At 40.6% G+C, this 16,079-nt stretch overlaps 1 protein-coding gene across 1 annotated transcript in view; it reads right to left on the bottom strand.

Annotated features, from left to right (window-relative positions):
• Nucleotides 1–446: 446 nt before the first annotated feature.
• Nucleotides 447–16,079, bottom strand: part of ZDHHC15 (zinc finger DHHC-type palmitoyltransferase 15) — a 29,995-nt gene continuing 14,362 nt past the window's right edge. Inside the window, exons 10-12 of the mRNA XM_029996653.2 lie at nt 15,667–15,776; nt 9,397–9,479; nt 447–8,274 (exon numbers count right to left, since the gene is read on the bottom strand). Coding sequence (XP_029852513.1) covers nt 9,436–9,479; nt 15,667–15,776 — 154 coding nt within the window. The 3' untranslated portion in view covers nt 447–8,274; nt 9,397–9,435. The remainder of the gene's footprint in view (nt 8,275–9,396; nt 9,480–15,666; nt 15,777–16,079) is intronic.

The raw sequence follows: 16,079 nt of genomic DNA, 5'->3' as shown, positions 1-16,079 counted from the left end.
TCAGATTAAACATAAATCTGCAGCCAAATATTTTCTTTGGCTTCAAATCCCCTCGCACCAAGTACACAATACCCAATTCTTAAACTAGCTAGTATCTTACCTTACTATAACTTTGGGAATATTTATATATAAAGACAATATAGCCCATTATTATATTTTAAATATATCCATATTTTAAAAAGTGCAGGATTACAGAATGTCATCGCGAGTGGAGTGCTTCATACCTCTCATCTGATGAGCAGAATGCAAAGGCCTGGACTGCCCCGAGCAATACCTCCTAAGACAAGGGGCAGCATTTCGTGAATCCTTTTTTTTGACACAGATAAAGAACCTTCCCCACTCCAAGCAGTAATGTCAGTTAATTATAGTTGTGTAAGGCTTCCAGAGAGAGAATGTTTAGCCTGAGCACAGGCTAAGTCATAGGAAATCACCATTCACAAGTATGATAAATTAGCCAAAAATGGTTTTAATGCAGTCCTTGCCTGCAGTACAGTATAAACCATGCAGGCTTTCTGGTATAAACCATAATAGAAAACGATAGAAGCAGAACATACAGGATATTTAGCTGTAGAAACAATACAAACACTTGGAAAATGCTAGTGAAACGTACACAAAGCATTCATAACAAAGTCAGAATGTTTGTCGGACAGTAAAAACGAGTATCCAAAGCTTTTGTAAAAACCCATTTGATATCAAAAGTCTCAATGCCAGCAGCAGCATTAAACCCGACTAAATATCCCAAATGTTGTCAGCAGACCGTTTGTGACCTTCCTATTAAATTAAAGGGTGAGGAATCAGTATTGAACAACGTGGCTCCGAGTGGCACGTCCTTAGCTGGACAGTGTTGATTGTATACAAGATACTTACCCACAGCAGGCCATATCGGTTCTCGAAAGAGCAGCTGAACGTAATCACCAATCGATACAATGAAATTTATTTTACTATTTCCAGGGATTTAGCAGTTACTGGTGCAGAGCCCACCAAGCCAGTCTTCCTTGATAGGAAAAGGGCGTTGCACTGCAGTGGTGTACAGTGAAGGGAATTCTGACCCAGTCGAAGAGGTAGCGTATTGGTTCCCAAACGGAGCCTTCCGAGCCCAGCACAGCTCTTGCAGTTAAATGTTCTACTCCACCCAAGTTTTCCTGCCTGGAGAGCACACCAGTGAGTGAAACCCACTCGCTTTACTTTGAAGCAAGGTAAAAAAACTCCTTCCAGTGCTGAATGCTAACATACAGATAGCTCTGCAGTTACCTGATCCTGAGGTTTAATTAAGTTTTATCTTTGAGGGACCTATTTTCACAGCAAACATACGTGAGTTACTTTCAGATGGAAAACAGCTGGACAGATAGAATAATTTATAAAATAACATGACCTTTTCTATTTTATAGAAGCTGTTAGAAATTTCCTACTCCAACTAAGCAAGTTGGAATCTGTGGAATAGCTCCTGCTTAGACTGTCGGTGAGTACAGCAGGAAGCTACACGCTCATGTAATTACTGCAGAAGAATGCCCACACGTGGAGTTAATTCAGAAGGGCACAACAGGTTCCACCTACCTCCTCACACAAGCTCTTAGTCACAAAAATTGTACCTCCTCCTCAGGGCAGGCCACCTCTGCAGCAACCCAGGCGGTTCATTACATCACCAGGGTACCAGATGCTGATACGAGGAATTTCTTTCTCCTACACATCCTGGAGGCTCCTGCATCCTCCAGAAAAAGGCAGGGAAAAAAATAAAAAATACACCAACACTTTGAAGAATCCATTGGATTTTCATTTCTCTTACGAAAGGAAGTGCTGGTCCACGGAGGAGCAGCACACACCTTCCCCAGTTTAGAAAGGAGATAGGGAGGACATTTTGTTCGTTTGTTTCCAGGCTTCCTGTGGGATTTAGCCCAAGGTTTAGCTCAAGAAAAGTTCAAGTCTAACAAGTACTGAAAGAACAGGAATGCCTTCAGGTAAAATACCCACGTGTTGTATGAGCTGTTTGATACTAGTATTTGATGCAAGCAGGCATTTCGTTTTAAGCAAAGATGATCCCCTTGTCCTTTTTGTTGGGTTTTTTGGGTGGTGGCTTTTTTTTTCCTCCTTAACATAACTCTTCTACTTACTTTTAACAGTGGCTGTTATCCACTAAATTTTTACAAAGGCTGCTGTAAATCTTAAAACTTCATACAGAAAATAAATATTTTAAGCAGCATGAAAGCATAACCAACTTACAGGCTCATATTTGAAATGTAAACTTAAATTTTATTTCACAAGGTTTACATTCCAAACTGAAGCTAGAAAATGAAGAAGATGCAGGAAGTTGGATCCCACTGCTCTGAGCAAAGCAAGCTGAGCCTGAATGATGAGAATCACAAACCAATACCTGACAAACATTAAGATCAGTTACAAATAAAATACGTGGCACAACTGCTTAAAATGACACCTACTCACCTTCATAGTATTCAAAAAAACGGTACAAACAGCTGAAAGCTGATAATATTTCAACTATATATTCAGGAGGAAGAGGAAGGACTCACACTCAAAGGGAGACGGAAAAAGGACAAGAAGGATAAAACTGCATAACAGTGGGTATGATCTCAAAGTTAATTACCAGAAAAGGAAATAAAGCATTAAGCAGGAAGAGTACATGGTGATGCCGCAACCTTGCCATGCTTGTCGCTGCCAAGCTGTTTGACGGACCATTACTTTTCATGAAAAAAGCCACTCTACCATGCAAATGCTTTAACTGATAGTTTCAGAACGAGTTTAATTTTGCAAGTGTTCTGTAACAAAACAGAAGCTGATAGAATTGGAAAAATAGCAATAAAATCAAGGTATTTTCAAGTACTATGGATCAATTTCAAAAATTTGTACCCCAGGAGTCACTGAAATGAAAATGTGACCCTTTGAGTTAGTTAATTCTGGCTTAATAAACAAGGTCAACAGTACCTCCTTAGCCTGCTAATTCAACACTCCGTGAATGAGCCAGCTATGCAAACAGTAAATCTGTTCTGCGGGCGTAATGACTACGCGGGAGGCAGCGGGTCCCTGAATACATCTTAGCACATCATTCTTTATATGCAACGTCAGGGAAGAAAAGGTAAATCCTTTTTTTTTTTCTCCCCCGACACTTTACATTCATATTATGTTACAGACTTTATGCGTCACGTTTGGTAACTAAGACTTAAGTTGTGCTTTCAGTCCACACCAGCACAGAGAACTAAAAAACTACAGCTAGGATAGATTTTGCTGAATCACATTTCTGGTTTGTTCCAGGAAGTAAACATTCATTGCTGTAGTGCTGTTAGGGAGCTTCCCGGTTCTTCTCAATGACAGTACACTACGTGCGCTAGGTACAGCCTACTAAAAACATACAGTACTGCTTCCGGTTCAAAGGAATACAATCTTATTCTGCTGCAAAAACATACTGTAGCAATTCAGCAAGAGACAAAACAAAATTGCAGTGCACTGAGGCTTACAGAAATCCTAATTCCTTGGGCAGGACTCACTGGCCAAGGAGAGGACTTCCCACAATACTATCCATAGAAACATCAATATGATGTTTTCACTATTTTTTTTTTTTTTTTTTTTTTAAAAGAGTACAGTGTACCTGAATGTCAATGGGAGAGAAGGGGGAGAGGCGAGGAGGTGGCTGTTAGTTATTTTGGAGCATTAATCTAGGAGTACGGGGAGGAGACAGTGGCAGGTATCACAGTAAAATCCAGCAAGAGCGTTCGTTCGTTCTTTCACGCAGTGACATCCACTTGGACAAGTCGCTTGTAGCTGAGAAAGTCCTCGCTCTCATGAAGGACGTGAAATGCATTTGTAAAATGCTGAAACGCGAACAACAAACGGGCCAAAGGCAAGGTAGAACGTGCTGTACCGGGGTTGAACTCTCACGCTTCTGTGCCCTGATTTAAGCTAACAAGACCATGGTTGTGCTCCCCACTTTCAGATGCTCCCGGTGAGTCTCTTGACACCTGCAACGCTGGTTGTCACTCAAGCCATATATATTACTACCTGATGACTGTTGGTAGAATTACAGACGGCACCTGGTGGTCCTATTCCAGCTTCCACAGTCTCATCGAAATAACCCTGACAGAACCGGCACCACGGCTGGCAGTGGGAGGCCTGGTCTGTGCTGCAGAGCAGCCTCGTGGCCGTGGGAAGAGCGCTCTCTCCGGTGGTCAGACCCACCTCCCTTGGCTACATTAAGCTAAGCCAACAAAACCTTTTTCTCCAAATACAGGTGCTTCTACACCTCAGGCTCTACTAGCAGTATGAGACGCACTAAGGACAAAAGCTGTTTCTGACCCTGACCTGAAAACCACTTCTTTTCTGCTTTATTCTGTAGCATAGATCTGATGCTAAGCCAGAGAAAACAGCCCCCTGGATGGGGTCGAGACAGTTGCCTTGCTGCTTCCACACTGCACCAGGCTGCAGGTCAACAGCTTAATGAGCACTGCAGTCACACAACTTATATCAGCATCAGAACTGCGATTCAAGCCTTAGGAGTTTACTGAATTTTTTGGGTGCAGCTGGATTTACAGCACCTAACTAGGTAGAGACTGACAGTAAATGTCATGAGGTGGCAATCCTAGTGGGAACATTTACGCGGCTCCTGGCCGCACGGCGGGCTCAGGAGCATATCTGAAACGCTTGTGCACCAATGCAGGCAGTATGAGAAACAAAATGGGAGGAACTGGAAGCATTTGTCAGCTCCCAGAGCTATGGTATCACTGGTCTCACCACGAGACTTGGTGGAAGGAGTCCCTGGGATGGAGGGCTACAGGCTGTTGGGGAGGGGCACCGGGGCAGGCGAGGTGGGGGTGTCACACTGGATGTAAGGGAGAGGTTTGATTGCAGAGCCCTTAGAGTTCGTGATGATGTGGTGGAGAGCCTCTGGGTGAAGATTAGGGAGGTGGAAAACAAAGGAGATTTAGTGGGTGTACGCCTTAAAGAGGTATTTGCATGTTAAAAAAATCTACCACACACTCAGCTGAATACTTCATCTCTTTCGTTACCTGCAGCAGTGACTATAGACAGCCTGAGGAATTTCTGTTTTCCAGTGCATTTACCTAGCGTATTTGACAAAACTTTACGCATCCTGCATTTATCATGTTCTTTGTATGCAACTTTCTTTCAGAAGCTAAGGAAAAAAAGTCAACTTAAAAAGCAAATAGCAGCCCAGCTTTAAAACCACAGGTAGCAGTGGGTGCACGCAAATTACTGCTTTTACGCTGCCCAGCTCTCTAGTTAACAGCCTTTTTAAAGGCCAAAAATACTAACTGGAAAAGCTGTATCCTCCTTAGTAGGCCATCTGCAATTATGTTTGTGGCATCAGCTGCAATAATGCACTGAGCAAAAAGGTCTCAGCAGCAGTATTTTGAGAAACACTAAGTTTCCCCACAGGGATCTGACTGTTCATTTACATGCTGCCTTGAAGAACACGGGCACATAAAGTCTTCAGCAAACGCCGCGCTGACGCCGTACTCCTGGACACCCACCTTCCACTGCAGCTTTCTGCACTCGGCTTTAATCCTGGGATGCAGAGGAACCTGCCCGACTATTCCGTGGCACTGGAATGCAGCATGAACCGTACCAGTGCAGGCGCAGCGTAAGGATATCTCCCTTAAGTAAGCAGAGGAGAACAAAATGGAGCTTGTTCAGTCACTCAGACACGGGGTTTTTCCACATTTTGTTCTGCCTCATTTTTACACAGCTTTTGTATTTCTTTCACGTTTCGTTCTGAAGCTTTCAAAAATATGACATGTGAATATTGATTTGAAGTGCTTCCAAAGCTATCAGACTATTTATTGTTTCTACCCGGACAAGAGTTTGTTATAACCAAGTGAGGCTGACCTGCTTTTAAGGAAAGGGAAAAATCGGCCATACCTAATTACAGGAAAAGTTACTGAAAAACAGCCTTTAAAAGCTGTTTCTAAACCTGAGCTGGATAGCTGCATTATCGTAAAGATATCTGTTTTAGTAATAATTAGAAGACAATATCTACCTAACAAACAGTGCTGCAGCTAGACAGCAGGCAGGGAGCCTGCCTGCAGATCTTGTAGGCAGCTCTGCTGCTGCTGCTGCTGCTGCTTGACAGAGAAACGACACTGGAAGGATGACATGGCTGGAAACAGAACCAAATCCAGAAAGGATACAAGAACCTGCTCAGAAAACTCCTGTAAATCCACACGGCTTCAGACACAGCTCTGATACTCCTGTCTTAACAGGTATCCTCTCTTCAGCTGACAGAACGAAACAGAAAGTCACCACATCATCCTCCTGTTTTTATATACAAGGAATTTAGAGTTTCAAAAGGCACCAATAGCACCTCTGTTGGTGCTAAATTCCTATACATTTCCTATTGTGTTTAGCTGCCATCTTCCCTCAAGATCCACCTCCAGAACAGATTTTGCCAGAAATGAGGTGATTAATTCTACTGCCATCTTTCATCAAACAGAGCTTAAGGCCCACCACAAGATTTACATTAGGAATGCAGGTTTAGATTGATAGGAAAAATAGGTTCAGCATTCGACAACGGTTTGAGGACAGAACCACCCCAACAGGCATGGTCAAAGTGGCTGAAGCAGGACCGCTCGGTGTGTCCAGTACCGCCCTGAGGAGAAGAGAGGGTAACCTCCGCTAAGCCTGGGAGAGCCCACCCTGAGTCCTAACGACTAAACTTCAGCAGTAAGACATTCTACAGAGGTCACTGCCTGCTCGACATCCAACTACAGAGGCTGATGTATAAAATATCTGTTGGCAGGGCACAGTTTGTACCAGGTAGTTAAACATCTACTCTTATAGACAGAAAATCTCTGAGAGACTCTCTTCTGTCTCACGAACACATTTCCACTGGTAGCAGCAGCACAGTAAACAGAGGAAAAAAGGATTTAGTACTTAGGCAAGGCCTTTGTCACCAAACAGATACTTATCAGGTAATTTCTCATGACATGCACAACTGCTTCTGTAGTCACTGTCAACAACACAAATGGGCTGATAAACAAACACAAAAACGGGATAGAAAATGGTAACAAATGATCTTAAAGGCAGTATACTAATACTTTAAGCATGCACCTAATTCAAACATGAGTGATGGAGTTGCCAGGTCTGAACCAAGCAGATAAAAAAAAGACTCGGGTCTAGAAAAATGCATATAATCCTGCCAGCAAATTCTCAGTTCCATTCCACAGAATAAAAACAGCGATACATTCCTTTGACTGCAAATGGAGCAAAATGAAGAAAAAATCTGATCACCTCTTTGTGCTGAAAAACCTTTAAACCGCCAGTCAATACGTTTACTTAGGAAGAAGTTTGAAAAAATTCAATACGTCAATTGTCTCTTCAGCATTATGGGACTAAAACTACCTTTGTGGAGCATAAACTCCAAACGCTACTGTTGGAGCTAAACTTTCAGTGCACAGTTCCAACTCGTGTTTTGAATTTACATCTTCCTTCCTGACTCCATAAACACACAAACTTCCATCAAACACTGATCCAGGAATGAGTTGATATTTTAGCCCTAGGAATTAATGCAAACAGTCTAAAGTTCCCTTTTGCATTTTAGGTGCCTGCAAGTAGGATTGGGCTTAAAGGGCACTAAAACTCTAAGACAATTACACCCTCCTAAAAAAATTTTTACAAAAATCTATGGCCACAATATTCTTGAATCTTGATACTGGCAATGTGAATATTTTATTTTCATATACAGCTGCACATGTATATATGCATGTTCAGCACTTTTTCTTTCAACACACTTGTATCCAACTATCGATTTAGTGCCAGATTTAAGTGGGTCTGTCTCTCATTGAGTTGCACCGACTCAGACAGAACTTTAAACACGTTAGAAAATGCCACTTGTCAGAGAAGGGTGGAGAATCAGTCTGAAAATAAATACCATCCCCAAGAATATTATGGCTTGGAAGAATTTCAAGAACTCAAGTCCCTGATGTTTGCAAAATGAAAAGGCCTTTGGAAATGCACTCGCATCAATATTTTTACCTATTTTGAATAAAAAATATATATTATTTATAAAATAAAGAGAGCAGGCCAAAGAAGATTGGCCAGAATCACTCTATAAAACTGTTCTGTTCACTCTGTAACTTAAACTTATAAAGCCTTGAAACATCTGGATAGCAGGATTTCTGGAGAAGCACTCTAGAATGCAGATTCCAATCAGACAATACTTCATGATGTTTTCTCATCTTGAAGATCCACTTGTTTTCTGCCCCCCAAAGCTGAAGTCCATGCCAAGAGAAGGGGTGTTGACTCCTGAGAGGGAAGCTGAAATTTAAATAAAGGAAAATGTGCAACTATAAGCACTGATCTAATGAGCTGTCTAATCTTGACTTGAAGCATCATTTTAAAGCCATGCAGAGCAACAGAGAAAATGCTGGTTTTTCACTCCCTCAACAGAATGGCAGTATGCGGTTCTCACTGCCTATCAACAGAAAAAATAGTTTGGGGTTTTTCTTCTCAGTGGAAGAAAATGGAATCGCATCGACAATATGCAGGAAGCCCCTTTATAAAAATCTTGTTGCCCTATTCGTGTGCAGAACTAGGCAATGGATTACAGTGCTTTACCATACAATACAGTTATTCAACACCCACAGAAAGCAGAGGGGCAAATTCTATCTGACTAGTCCACCTACTGCAAGTGGGACAGCAGAGCATACTGCTTGAATCTTGGTCAATTCCACTCCACCTTGAAAATGTTTCAGGGAGACGGAAGAGGACACAGCCTGCAGCTTACTGCAACAGTACGTGTGCGGGGTATCTCCCCACTGGTACAAGAGTCAGAACAGATTATAGACCAGTGAACATTCTGGTAGCAGCATCTTCCCCAAACTGTATCGTCTGTTGTTGTACCCAAGTTTCTCCAGGGTGGGAGAAAAAAAATAAGTAGATAAGAGAGTAGCAGCTGATGTGGGCGTTACAAGTTACTTACATTTATTCCTAACTGCAACTTGGCTGTTCTCAACTTCAGTTTCTTTTAAGACTGCATCTGCACCTTCCCACACCTTTCATGAATCACTGAACAGACTTCCAATCTTGTAATTGTACAAGTTAGTGGCAAGAGTCGTTCCTGCCACATTTACCAGAGGAGCTGCGGGGTTTGTATCCTCCCGTACCAACAGTGCCTTCGGCTCCTGTGTTACCTGTGTCAGCATCTAGCCCAGGGCTACTGGATAGCCACTGTTTTCTTTTAGGTTCTCTTAAACAATGTATTTCTGGACAAGATTGAGAAATATTGGTGAAATACTACCGTGCACAGATGCATCAACACGATACTCTGGTGAGAGGGTCTCTGCCCTTTTCTGTGGGCTCAAAAAACCTGTCCAATGTTACCGACCAATTTCCCTGCAGAGCGCCCATTTTGAAAGTAATGAAGAAAGAAATACTGACCTTTTTGAACAAGCTTTATACCGCTGCATTTTCAAACTGCTATGTCTCCCTTTCTATGGCAAGGGATGAAGCTTCACCAGAATCTATACAATGAAAAACAAAGTAGTTAGAGGTAAGTAAGACTGTTTTTTCTCACTGAGAATGTATTTTTCACTAAGTATGGGAGTGTGTTTTTAAGAATCATTCCAAATAAAAATAGACAACCACTTGTCAGAGATAGCTGAACAGCAGTTCTTAAACTGAGATTACTCTATTATTGGCTTTATCTATTTCATAACTGTGTCACAAGCTTTACAGCCACAAAGACAATAAAGATCTTTCCGGTTTAATGGAACATTTCAGGCCTTTCTGGTTAGAAAATTATACTGGCTTACTTCTATTGTGTAAGATGGAATCTGAAAACTCGAAGCTTAGAGCACTTCATTTGCTGATGCCTTGCAAAAATGAAAAGCAGTGGTGAGAAAACAAGAAAGAGTAAAACATCATTTGTGCCTACAACGCCATCTCCTAAAACCCTTCTGTCACATGGAAGTGAGGGTACCAAAGCTTAATGAACCAAGAAATCATGTTCTCTGGATACCGTTGGGTTAATGCAGCCATGGTAGAAATACATGATAATACATTTCATGCACTCATGGTAAGTTTATTCCTAAACATTTTCACTTGCAAAATAAAAACATCATTTTCTATGGAGACACACAGTTTCAGCCCAAATCTTGGAAAACTGAAAGCTGTGAAGGTCAGACCTAAGCCATATATAAGCAGCATAGAAATTTTGACTTTAAACCTATGTAGAGAGGTTGAGGCAGTTGGGCTTGTTTGTTCTGATGAAGAGGAAGCTCAAGGTCAATCTAACAGCAGTCTACAACTACGTGGAGACTGTTTAAAATAACAGGTGGCCTGAACGCAGCTCATACCTCACATTCAGTGGAAACAGCATCCTGCTGAGCGTAGGCAACAACAACATTTTGCTCTACTGTAGAACTGTATTATTACAGTAATTAATACCCAAGAAACTCAAAGCAATTTATATGCATAAATCTACCTTCATAGCCTGCCTGAGAGGTAGGAAGGTTATCATGCTGTATTTCTCCCCACCTGCAAAACATGGTTAAGTGAAACACACTGTCCTATAAATAAAACAAAAATCCGTGGCAACCATACGAATGAGATGCATTTCCCAAATTCATACTTCTAGACCTCTTCCTATGCCTGCCAAAAAGAGGATTTCAAAACTGTGTTGCTCTATAGACATCTTGCACTGATCTTGTGCTGTTTGGTTTTAAGATCCAGAGCTCGTTGTAAGACACAACGGTCAAAATGCAAGAACGGCATCAAGCAGCGTCAAATATCAATTTGCCACAGAACTTTCTTTAATTTTCTCCAAATTAATTTTATCTGAAGGTAAAGAAAGAAAAACAAAAAGCAAACAGTTCCCCCTTACCACTCAACGATACATAACACAACAAATAAATTTGCCTAGGCCTCTTGTTTCCTTATTATGTATAAAAAGAATCAGTGCTATTTCCATTATCAAGTTATTTTCATATTTATTAGCACAGACATCTATTTTACCATGCAAAATGTAATTCAGATGGGAAGTTCCAGAGAACAGCCCTTTATTTTGCATACCTTTAGGAAAGCATATGATCTGAATGTCAAAGAGAACTGATAAAAGGATATATAAGACCTGCTGGGTCTGGGACATTAGTCTCACTGAAATTTTGCTACCAAGTTTTTATGGAATATCTTTTTTCATGTAACTGACTTAGCAGCTGCAGTTCTGATCCACACACAAAACCATATTGGTTTTACTAAATATATTCACTAATTAGTTTAGTCAAACTGACACAGATTCCTGCACAGGTACCCCTCCATTGTTTCAAAACTGATTATAAGGCAGTCATTGATGCAGGGTTTAGCACTGCTTTAACTTAATCTTTTTCTGTCAGACACAATTTAACCATTTATATCATGCCTAAAATCCAGAGATGCAAACCCAGTCTTTTGTCTCGGTTTACTGTATTGGCCAAAACACTATTGTACCGTCTGAGTAATCTCTGCTCACTTCTGACATCTAAGTAGCTTTTTAAATTTCTCGATGGATAGAAATTCAATCCCTACAGTCACAAATGTCTTGTCTACTCAAAGGACTGCTATGCCAAATTAGCTGGTATCTCAGGACATGAAGCTCCTTTAATTAGACTCCTACCGGTTTGAATTTAAATTCAGCTTGCATGCCTTCAGACACTTGAAGCTTCATCACACCAACAGAGATATCAGCTTCCACCTATTACTCGGATACGCTGGTTTCTGCTGGAAAGATGTTACTTAGTACAGATGAAAAATTTTTGAAGGCGAGAACAATTTGGGGAAAGATTTGATCCATACTCAAGCCTTTTGTACAAGTTTAAATGAAACACATGATTAAATTAATAAATCAGTCTAAGAGATGAGATGTTGCTATAAATGTACAGAAATGGCTGTCCTGTCCTAGGCTCCGCAAGACAAAGAGTGCAAGCATTCACAGTACTGACACACCCACGACCAACATGTCAAATACATTCTAGATGAGTTCTTTGAAAAAAACTGATAACCTTATAAGCTGCCAGCATGTGATTTGGGGTAGCTCTGGCTAGACAGATTAAACAGATGCCTGTGAATAAGGGATGAGCATTAATAAATCTGAAAAAAATTCAAATTACCATGAATTTGGAAGCAAGTGTTTTCAGTCTTTGGCTAAGAAATGAAACAAAAGGTTCCCCACAATATTTTTCTCCCTACATGAAACAATTAAAAGCCTTAGCAAGGCCAGGATTAAGAGAAAAAAAAAAAAATCCAACCCAGAGGGGCACATTTAAACATCCGTATCACAGAAAAAAGGACAACCCTGTGGATAAGATGACTGAGAAGATGGCCTGTTACACTCCTGGGACCTAGACGAAGCTTCCTCATCTTGCTTTCAAGTTGGGCCTGCCCTCTCCTCATGAATCTCCCAGTCCCTTACTGCTCATCTCCCCCAATACTCACATGAGAGCAAGCTGATTTTGCAGTTGTGGGGGCTTAAAAATGCCCTGCTTTATGCAGGCACAGAATAATCAGGGTGGAAGCAAAAGACTGCAGTAATGCAGTCAGGCACAATAACATTACACAAAGAAACATTTCATCAAGCTCCTCATTTTTTCGTTATTTCTGTGGTGTTTCTCTCTTCTGCATGACCCTGGAGTGAGGGGCTCAGCTGACAAGGAGACCCCTCATCACTCCTGCTACGTAACACAAGTGCATGAGCAATTACAGGTGAAACTCCAGGAGGCGAGAGACCCCACTTACTTACAAGAGGGCAGTTATTATTCTGACCTTGGTGCAGCTGGCAGGGCCATCTCCTGAGACTGCAGGATTGAAAAATGTAAACTCTCACATTTCCTCAACTCCTGCTTTGCCTGCTGACCCAGTTATAGGAAAAAGAACAAACCTGATACCTTTTCTTCTACAATTCCCTCCCCCCAACATCTTTTATATTAATCAAAATGATACACAGACATTTGTTACCTGTGCTAGCAGAATGGTACAGTCAAGGGCTTAGAGCAAAAAGCTCCACAAGACAGATTTATGCTGTATCACAAAACTACTTACTCAAAAATATTCTACATGTGTTATACGGTTGGACTCAATGATCATAAAGGTCTTTTCCAATCTAAATGATTCTATGCTTACTGAATCAACTGTGACCCTACCTGGTGATCACAGAAAGCCACAGAACTTGCAGAGTGCAAGATTCAGGCAACCCTGCCTGTTGTGGAGCTTTCTGATGAAAGCTCTGTGTCACTCGGCTCACAAAACTGGATCAACGTCAGGGCTGAAAGCTGCGTTACAGTGTCTGCTACTCTCAGTCCTGCAGCACTGGCCACAGAAGCATCCAGGAAAGGGTGTTAGCTTCCTCCCCTCCCAACCACACACACTCCTCCCCGTCTCCATGTAGGATTTCATCTTGCAAAATTCAGATGTTCAGAGTGAGCCGAGAGGAGGATTTGCCTGTTTTTAAGAAAAATAAAGGGAAGTGGATTTCCCCCAATGTTTGCTCTAGCAGCTGAATTCCAGTTCCACATCACTGATTTGTAGACATACAAAGGACACAGTCTCCTTATCTAGGGCATTATTTTATTTGTAGTTCCCACCTTTACCTCACAGCCGCTGCAAAAAAATTAATGCTTCTCTAGTCATGGACCAAGATCCACATACTAACAGCTAGCCATCTGCTCACAGCGGGTGTTCAAGCCTGTTTTTTCACTTTTGTCTGTAACCTTGTATAGGCTCAGTTTGGCTTTTACATTACAGTAAGAGGTTCTAATTTTACCAATATTACAGTTCTACAGCTTCTTGGAATATGATTACAAACTATTTTTTCACTGAGAAAGACTAGTAGAGAGAATAGAATAGAATATTTCAGTTGGAAGGGACCTACAACAATCATATAGTCCAACTGCCTATGTCATCATTTTATAAGCACTACAAATTGTGGGACTTCATATAAACTCCAGATTCAGATCCTGGGGTCTGATCTGGCCCAAAATCATCTCACTGTCAAATGTTTTCTTACTTAAGAATTAATTTTTTATTCAGGGAATTTATACTTTGTAAAAGTTGGAAGAAGTTCTGACTCTTTCCTAAAGGAGTTACTTTACGCATCATAAACAATACACAGAGATGCCATATTTTGTTATTTTTAAAGCCAATTTGTGTTATCTTATAATTGCCAAAATGTATAGAACAAAACAGGAAGAACAGGTAGTTTTCTAACACAAAAATACAAACTAATTAAAGCAGTTATTCTGAAGAGAAGCTGAAATGAGCCTCTTCAGTACTATTGACAAAATCCTGGAGAGTATATTTTCCCAGCTGTATGCGAAGCGTGCCTTGGAAAAAACACAGACTGTTTATTTTGCAGTGGAATAACTTGAACAAACAGCTGCAGGTAAGACGTAACCAGAGACTGAACAGCAAATACTGTGCTGTTAGGATTAAAGAGCTCACTGCACAGTACATTGCACACGTCTAAGAACGTTCACATCAGAAGTTTCTTTACCCCCTTTAACCAAGACTACAGTCTCCCTCACAGGTTCCCAAACATACATTGTGCACATGTGAACTAAAACGTGTACGCTGAAAGGGAACATTATCAGCAAAGTTTCTGAAAACTATTCTGAGGCAATAAAGAGTGCGACTATGGAAATCATGTCTCTGAACAATAAGGCAGTGATATTTGGTTCTCCAAGTATACTTGCTTGATTCACTAATTATAGTAACCTGAGAATTCATTAACACTTTCACCATTCCTTAAAGGGAAAAGAAGAGTGAGATTATCACATTTCTTTTACAGGGAACCTGTGTAATGGAATCCTTGCTCAACAGGGAAAAATAGGAGCTCCTTGCTTAACTTACTGACAGAATTTCTGAACCCTCAAACACGGTAACTGGGGCATTCGACATGAGCCCTGATATTCTAATACATACTGTATTCTACAAAGACCAAAGCTTGGAGGTAAATATGCCAGGAAAAAAATCAAGTTCAAACAGAGAAAAGTAACAGTAAAGAATCATTAAACTAATTTTGGATCCATCTAACAAAAATCATCAAAGAACGGATATATATATATAAAGTCTTTTTTCCAATAGGACATCCATAGCATAAAAGGTATATTCAGAAACTCATCACATCTATTGTACAAACATGCCAGTTCACCTAGAATTGCTCTCAGCACAGATATTTCTTCTACGGAGATTAGCGCATAGCTAGGCAAGCACCAAAACCAATGAACTTCTTTACTCCTGTACTAAAGCTAACAAAGTAGCTTCCTAAATGTATCACTGCATTCAGGTGTTTGCGTGCATGTTTTCACAAACTCTCAGAGGATAAATGCGCTTTAAAAAAAATCTTAAGTATTTTCATTTTTACAGGCACAACTTTATGTCTCCAGTAACTGTGCGGCATGCAGCAACATTTACATGTAAATACACTCAGTTTGTGGAAATTTCAATTTTTCTCTGCAACTTGTAACAACCTCTCAGTTCATTTACTTCCAAGCAGAAAGCTACTAAAAAAAAAAAAAGTTGACTCCAAAGTAGGACTTATTTTTAGTCTGTGTTCATTGGTCAAGTCACAGCTACCCAGTGACTCAGCCAACACAATTTTTTTTTTTTATTAGCTCTTATAATTCATCCATTAGTCACTGTAGGTCAAGACACAACTAATTTCCTTTAGCGTTACCTTACCATGAGGCTCTTCATCTATTCCATCATCTTCCCACTGCTCTTCATTTGCTAGGAGAGGATTCTGAGCTTCACACAAAGCTCTCATTGGGAAAAAATGTCCATCGCCCTGGCTACGTGGAAAAAAGCAGAGAAAGACACTGTAAAAAGCAGCAAGTGACTCTGAAGGATGACAATTTCTACACATTTTATCTAAAAACAAAGTTTTCTGCTGCCTGTATTTCCAATGTTTACTTAAGATTATTTTTAAGTTTTGAAAAATACTGTGTTTATTTTTTGTGGCAGCTCAGATACCAAGTTTTACTAGCGAGGTCCTCAGTTCATTCAAGCTCTCTAGAGAATAAAAGTTCAAACGTACAGCCTGGAATTAAGTAATGTTTAGCAGAATTTAAATGTCATTTGGATACAGGAAAAAA

The sequence above is a fragment of the Aquila chrysaetos genome, chromosome 21 (genome assembly GCF_900496995.4).
Source record: "Aquila chrysaetos chrysaetos chromosome 21, bAquChr1.4, whole genome shotgun sequence".
NCBI classification, from domain to species: domain Eukaryota; kingdom Metazoa; phylum Chordata; class Aves; order Accipitriformes; family Accipitridae; genus Aquila; species Aquila chrysaetos.
Note: the sequence above shows the minus strand (reverse complement) of the source record. Positions and strands in the feature narration are given on the sequence as shown.